Source organism: Perca flavescens, chromosome 3 (genome assembly GCF_004354835.1).
Source record: "Perca flavescens isolate YP-PL-M2 chromosome 3, PFLA_1.0, whole genome shotgun sequence".
Taxonomy (NCBI): domain Eukaryota; kingdom Metazoa; phylum Chordata; class Actinopteri; order Perciformes; family Percidae; genus Perca; species Perca flavescens.
In genome coordinates, this window is record NC_041333.1 from 40,715,544 (window position 1) to 40,723,560 (window position 8,017).

At 41.9% G+C, this 8,017-nt stretch overlaps 1 protein-coding gene across 1 annotated transcript; it reads left to right on the forward strand.

The window, feature by feature from the left end:
• Positions 1 to 2,719: 2,719 nt before the first annotated feature.
• sst1.1 (somatostatin 1, tandem duplicate 1) lies at positions 2,720 to 7,153 on the forward strand. Its single transcript, XM_028574318.1, has 2 exons — positions 2,720 to 2,860; positions 6,935 to 7,153. Exons 1-2 carry the CDS (start codon positions 2,720 to 2,722, stop codon positions 7,151 to 7,153), a joined length of 360 nt encoding a protein of 119 aa, XP_028430119.1.
• Positions 7,154 to 8,017: the final 864 nt, after the last annotated feature.

Here is an 8,017-nt window from a genome sequence, read left to right on the forward strand (position 1 = left end):
TGAGGCTGATTTAGTTCTCCTCTCGTCCTCTCTCACACCAAATGTGAACGGAGGAGGAATTCATTAAAGCAGGAACAATAAGACTGCTGAGACATCTGTGAGCAGAGATAAGTGTGTGTGTGTGAGTGAGTGTGTGTGTGTGTGTTTGAGTGTGACTCTGTGAGTGTGTGTCAACTTGTGTGTGTGAGTGTGACTGTGATTGTGCGAGTGTGTGTGAGTGTGTGTGTGTGCGAGCTTGTGTGTGTGTGTGTTTGTGTGTGTGTGTGTTTGTGCGAGCTTGTGTGCGTGTGTGTCTGTGAGCTTGTGTGTGTGTGTGTGTGTGTTTGTGTCTCTCGCTCCGTGTGCCTCATCGTGTGTCTCGCTGTGAGAAGTCAAGACAGCCAAAATCACCATGAACCATGGTGGTGTATTTTGTAAAGTATCTGGTTGCACTGTGGTCTTCCTGTTTGTGATTACCTGCCTGGACACACCGCGCAAGAAATAGTGGAGACGCCGAAACAATTGCTCCAGCACAGGCGCAGATTCAGACGCTTAAGTGCCCGGTGTGGCCGGACAGATTGTATAAGTGTCGAAATAAAAATAGCTGCGATACGCTGCTATACGCAACGCTTAAGCATGCGGTGTGATCCAGCTGTTAAGCGCTAAGCTTCAGACGCTGCGACGGTGGCGTGAACATGTGCCAGCCCATTGAGTCCTATTAAGTACTATGGCAGAATGAGAAAAGGCCCTTTTATTAATTCTGGTGAATATTATCTATTTTATTCAAAGTAAATTGATTTCTGCTTCCATATGAATGATCTTTTCAGGAAACTGTGACCTGTAGTAAGTAGCAGTGAGTGAATGGGAAGTAGCCTACTACAGCAATCAGAATGAGAGAATTAGATTTTTATTTCATATTTTTCCAGAAATAATAAGAACTAAACTGTTCGTATTGGGAAGTAATGCAATCATCATGAAAACAAATTATTAGTGAATATGTTTTCAGATAATAGCCAACGTGTTGCATCCCTGCTGTCATTGCTGATCTACCAAAATGGCAATTTGATTAAACGGGTCAAAAAATTGACCCGTTTTCAATTTTTTGTTTTATATCAAAAAATATGGGATGTAGAAATAAGCGCTGAAAATGTAAAGAAGAAAAATTTTACAATTTAAAATGTTGGAGAAAGCAAAAACAAACATTTTTTTCAAGGTTGACGGGAAGACAACATAAGGGTTAGGTGCTATGGAAGCTTTATGTCAGATACAAATCTCTTGATACTCTTTAATAATGCCAACTTTCTTTGACCCTGATTACGTCATTGCCCTGAATTGCGTTGTCGGTCTCGAACGAAAGGGAAGTTCAAATTGAATGCCGACGGAATATCAAACGCCAAGCCAACTTCACCGCGCTTAAAACGAGACTTATAAGAAGAGGTATAGGTAAGGCATTGCAACAATGTTTACACACACACAACGTTGGCTGCACAGATTATGCTGACGTAGACTGCTACGATTGACTGACACACACGCACACGCACACACACACACACACACACACACACACACACACACACACACTAAAAAAATCATACGCAAGGCGCTTTTATTCTTTCTACATGGGTTTAGTTAATGGTCGGGATATAGCAAGACCACGTAGGCTATGTAATTGCTGACAACCGGAACAATTTCATAGTGGTTGGTGTAAACTGGGACATTTTAGTGTCCCGAGAGGCTTTTGTCGGGACTTGGGACAAGCAACTCCGAATCGGGACCGTCCCGGTCAAACCGTGGCGTCTGGTCACCCTACATTTTCAGCGTGTAGCTCGCTAGCTACAAGGTTGTTCTTATTTCCCCAAAAAACTGGCATACTTCATACTTGCCACCGGGCCCGGGAAGCTACGATACCCGTTAGCAGCATTAGCAGCACCTGTGAGTTTATCACGTGACAGAGAAAACGTGAAAGGCGGAGCAGTATGTCCTGTATGTCCCTTACCGGCTAACGTATTTCAAGATGGAGCATGAATATGGAGCGTCTACCCCAGTTCATGCGAACGCAAATGTGAAATTTCAAGCCATAAGGAATACTTGGAATTGATGGTGGAGGTAAATATTCATGAAAAGGACAAGTTGGTGAACGGGCAACACAGAATTTTGATAATGAACAGTTACACACTGGGACTTTAACATTAACTGACAGCTTCAGTTTTTATCCAGAGACCAGTAGCCTAACAGATATAATAACAACAATCACAATAATCATTTTCAAGCATTCAGCACAAAGTGCTTTCCAGATGAAAAGATTTACAGGATATGAATCAGAAACCCATGTAAGCCCCCCCTCTAGGCCCCATGACATTTAGAACAGGCACTCAGCGTCCCTCTGGGGGTCCGCAAGCCTCCAGCTGAGAAACCCTGACAACTGACGGACTGAGCAGCAGGAGGGGGGGAAAGAAAAAGTGATAAACGGATCATTTCACTAAAGCGGGAGGGGAAGGAGGGGAAGGAGGGGAAGGAGGGGAAGGAGGGTAAGGAGGGGAGGGAGGGAGGCGGAAACATCATCATCATCATCATCATCAGTCACAAAGCCTCTCCTGCAGAGGCACGCTCTGATCTAATCTGTGACGTCAGCGGGCTGTATAAGAGCCGCTCGGCTGACGGGACCCAGACTCAGAAGATCCTCCGACCCTCACGCACGCACACAGACAGACAGACAGACAGACAGACAGACAGACAGGTGATGAAGATGCTGTGTTCCTCGCACCTCCTCCTGCTCCTCCTCTCCCTCACCGTCTGCATCAGCTGCTCCTCCGCCGCGCAGAGAGACGCCAAACTCCGCCTGCTGCTGCACCGGACCCCGCTGCTGCAGGGCTCCAAACAGGTACCGAGACACACACACACACACACACATGAACACACACAAACACACACACACACACAGGGCCAAACTTTGTTTCTGTAGAAATGTGTCCATCCCAATCTTTTTGTCAGTCAGTTTTTAAACATATGAAGGAAAACGTGCAGAAATGTAGAAAAGTGTTCAATACACTGATTTACTTTTTAATTTAACCATAGCAGTCTTACTGTGACAGACAGACAGACAGACAGAGAGACAGATGGCCCATTCCTTTAGTCAAACTTTCAAAAACCAAACGCTAACACTTGGATGTGTGTGTGTGTGTGTGTATGTGTGTGTTCAAAGTCTTTTCAAAGTCTTTTCTCAGTCAGTAGTGTAGTGGATGGTAGGAATAACACTTTTTAGCTGCTGAAAATGGTCTGCGTTTAAAATGATCAAACACACGGACACGCCGGTTAAACTGTGGCATTTGAGTTTCTGCTGCTCCATACGGAAGCCGTGTTTGCAATTGTTTCTTTTAATGCCTTTATCTTGAGACCACAAGGTCATTATTTTGGTGTCTCGGTAAAAAAATGGGCTGTCAGGGCTGGGTATCGATGAGATTAATCAAAAGATGAACTGATCAGGTGACAGTTTTCTGTCCGAGACGCTGAAATGAAACAAACTCAACGTCCCGTTTTATCTTTTCATCTGTTGGACTTCAGCAGTTTTCCGTATCTTCAAAACACGACAGAATGAATCATTTACAACAGTTATTTTTCAACGGGGGTTCAGAGGATGACGGGGCACGCTGGAAGCAATATTTTGGAAAACGGGGGTGTTCAGGTGCCCATAGGTGTCGATTTCGGTGTGGAAGGTGGGTACTCGTACTTATCAGATTTCGTCATTTTGTACCCACCACTTTTTGTTTTTAAAACCTCGAGCTCAATTTAGTTAAAAAAAAATATAGTTCATAACACATATAATTCTTGAGCGACAGATGCCAACAAATCCAGAAAAATCTCTACTATCCCCACAGGGCAGGCACAGACAGCCTGAAGCACCCACACCGTTATTCCACGGGACGGTGCGTAGGCTTGGCCGCCTGCTCGCACTCTTACTTCGGATAAACATTTTTTTTTCCTACACATCTCCAAGGAGCCGGGGACTTTTGCTCTCAAGGGATTGTCAGATTCTGTTTTGAAATGCATTATTTTTGGAGTTGAATTAAAATTTGCCTTGATCTGTAGGAATCATTCTCTCCATTCAAGAGGCTTGTGTTTGCATTTCCACAGTTATTCAGTGTCCCAAAAGTACTCCAGTACTTACATTATTAAGCTACAGGACGGCGTCTTTTCAAAACATGACCTGAGCGACAGAGGACAAAATAAACTGAATGCGTCATTGTACCCAGCACTTCTGAAAACGCACTTCTGAATGCGCCTCTGTCCCCAGCACATTTCAAACCAAACTGATGCCCTTGGGGGCAAGTTAACACCCAAGATTCCCAACAATACGAGTTTAAACTTTTGAACTCCTGGCAAACAACAACGTGGTCTGCAACGTTAAAAAAAAAGTTTACGAAACTGGACGAGACGGTCAAGCTTCTTTTCTTTGATTCAACTCTCAGTATTAATATGTCGTCAAAACACAGATATGCAAAGACAAAATCAAAATGAATCAAGGTATTTTCAACATCTCTACTTCGTCCACCTGCGACTTAAATATACTCAAAATGATTACATATTATGTAAGTGGTGCAGCTAAAGGCACACAAACAGATGAAGTATCTGTTGCAAAGTATGAAGTCTAATTACATACGCTAAAAAGTCAACATGACATCATGACTTTGCGTAAACATACGCAGCATTTTCCTAAAGCCAAGTGGTGTGTTATCTGTACGCATTTTGAGCTATCAGCGGACGTCACAGAGTAAACATACACGCCACTTTCGAAAGCCACGCGGCGTGTTATCGCGAGGCTACGGTTGCTCTCCTGATTTTTGCCCTTTCATACTACTCGCTACGGCGCCAATTCACACACAATTGCAAGGTAATGTAAGTCAATGGAGGCCAAACGGCGTCTCGATAACGTAATTACCTACGCCAATAATGGCATACAAATTGGCGTGCCATACATACGCCACTTCTTTTTGTCCGAAACAAAGATTCAGTTTACTGTGACAAAGAGACTGCTGTGTGTGTTTGTGTGAGATGTTGAAAACAAATGTAATTTGGGGAACCCGGATAGCTCAGTTGGTAGAGCGTGCGCCCATTTATAGAGGTTTGCGCCTCAACGCAGCGGCAGCGGGTTTGACTCCGGCCTGCGGCCTTTTGCTGCCCTTACATGTCTTCTGCTGTCCCATCAAAATAAAGGCTGAAAATGCCCAAAAAATAATCTTAAAAGAAAAAAGAAAAATATGTGTCCATCAAAACGTAATTGCGAGTGCGGTTTATTCATTTTTAGGAGACTGGGAACATAACTTTAGTTCAGCACTTTCTCACATCTGCTTGTTAGATTTGTTGGTTATCCCTCATGTTACCCTTGATTCCAATTTGACCCTTTTGAAAATTTATAATAATAGTAATACAAATTAACCAAAAATTAGATGGATTCCATACAAGGCTCTTCGCACGTACAATTCATGATCACTACTTTTATTGAATTTTGGATGTTTTATTCAAAAGAATTGAAATGGTTTCCAAACTGTATTCTGACTAAACTTTGAGGTCTCTGATTATCCATCAAGAAACACTCCTCTAATATTAGTCTAAATATTTCATAATTTCTGCTTTTTTAACAAATAAATTAGCTATAATTCCTTACAAATGAGGAATATTGTCCATGAATTCCAAAAATAAGTGTAAAGTGGTAATAACTTGGTGTTAGTGGTGTGTGGTGGTTGGGTAACAAAAGCACAAAAAGGATTAAAAAAAAGGTACAAAAACATAGACAAAAAGCATCAAAAGTGTTGAAGAAAGGGATATAAATGTCAGAAAAAGCATCTAAAAAGGTGTTCATTTTTAATTTTCACCCGGGAGGACAACAAGTGCACGGTTGACGGGAAGACAGCACGAGCGTTAAAAACCTCCAGAAAACAGCTAGGAAGGGAACATTATTCCCAACTTGTATATACATTTGTACATTCTTTCCTTTGCTTCATTATTTTAATATGTTTGTTCTTGTATTCTATCCTATTTATTATTTATTGTACATTCTCTATGTTCATTCTCTATCTGATATTTTGCTGTCGCACTGAATTTTCCCAATTTGGGATGAATAAAGGTATATCATCTATCTATCTATCTATCTATCTATCTATCTATCTATCTATCTATCTATCTATCTATCTATCTATCTATCTATCTATCTATCTGTCTGTCTATCTATTGAGTTTATATTTTAAATAATCTTTGATCCCCTCTTTAGTTATAGTTGGTTTGTTGCTGAGATAAAGACGGTATGTAAAGCAAAGCATTGAGAACTTTGTAAGTGTACTGACGACGTCGTCCTTCGATTGGTCGTGACTGTTTTCCCAAGATAGCGCCTGATTGTATGCTTGAACGCTACAGTCTTTATAATCTATCTTTTTAATAAACTGTACTCTTACAAAGTTCTGAATGCTTGGGTTTACATGTAGGGACCCTCATTGTGTTACCGTGGAAATGTGGTGATATTTTGAGCCTTGTTAGTGGTATAGAAATAGCGATTTATTTTTACTTTACCAGTGCCCCGACGACTAGCATTATAAGCTAATTAGCGGTTTGCGATAAAACTGTTCCCGTTCGATTAGCATGAAAACACATCCCAGAGAACTATCGACTAGGTACACATCTGTTTTTAACCCCTAGGTTCATTTTGCGCCGGATTTGTCCTTTAACTTCTTTTTTCCTGGGTGAAAGACTTGTGTTTTAGGAGCCAAACATCCCCCCCGACCCCTCCCTTGGGATCTTCACGCTCTTATACAGCAGCAGTAATAAATATGTGGAATACATACCAGTTAGAGTGCTTTACTTGTCATACCTATATGTACGAATGCTTCATGAGTCAGTTTCCCAGCATCCTGTAAAGATGAAGGATCTTAAATGTTTCTTTAATATTTCTGTTTGTGTATTTCAGGACATGTCTCGAGCCTCGCTGGCGGAGCTGCTCCTGTCGGACCTCCTGCAGGTGGAGAACGAGGCTCTGGAGGAGGAGAGCTTCCCTCTGGCCGAAGGGGAACCCGAAGACGTCCGTATGGATCTGGAACGGGCCGCGGCTGGCGGGCCGCTGCTCGCCCCCCGAGAGAGGAAAGCCGGCTGCAAGAACTTCTTCTGGAAGACGTTCACTTCCTGCTGAGAGCCTCCTCGCCATCGTCACACTCCCTCCATCTTCATCACTTCCCTCCCGACGCTGTACAGACACTGTATGGATCCAACTGTCGATGATTAGTTTGGATGCATTGATTTGATTTTTCTGAGCTGAATGTAAACTTGATGAAACTATTTTTAATTGTCGGTTTGAATAAAATCTGTTTGAGACAAAACGCTCTCGCTGGTGTCTGCTGACGGAGGAGGAAAAAGAGGAGGAGGAGAAGAAATAAAAACTCTTCATCCGGTTTTTATTGAAGCGGATAAAGCTGTTCATTAACAGCTGCCGGGTAAAACGGCAGTTATTGAGGCTAATAATCTCAGGGGGATGCCATAGCAACTAGAAGACAAATGATTTGGGTTTTTTCTTCCTGAACGTCACAGATCACATAATCAAATAATAAATTCAGACCGGAGGCAAAAACAGTACAGCTGCTCAGACGGAAGAGAAACACATATATAACTTTTTACATCAGTCAGAATCAGAATCAGTTTTATTGGCCAAGTATACTTACATACACAAGGAATTTGACTTTGGTAGATATGTAGTAGTAAACATTCAGTATACAAATAGTAATATAGACACATACTGTACAATAGAGACAACAATATACATGTAGGCACATAATATACAAAAATACAAATATACAAATAAGACATACTATCAAGACAAGTACACATGGAGTGGGATGTAAAGTGCAAAAAGTAAAAGCGCAAAGTAGTGTGCAAGATGCATATTGGAATGATAAGTATGTAATGTGTAGAGAAGTGTGGGATGACCCCACTTATCCGCAGAGTGATGGCAGTGGGAAAGAAGCTGTGCTTGAAAAACTTAAAGAAATTAAAGACATGA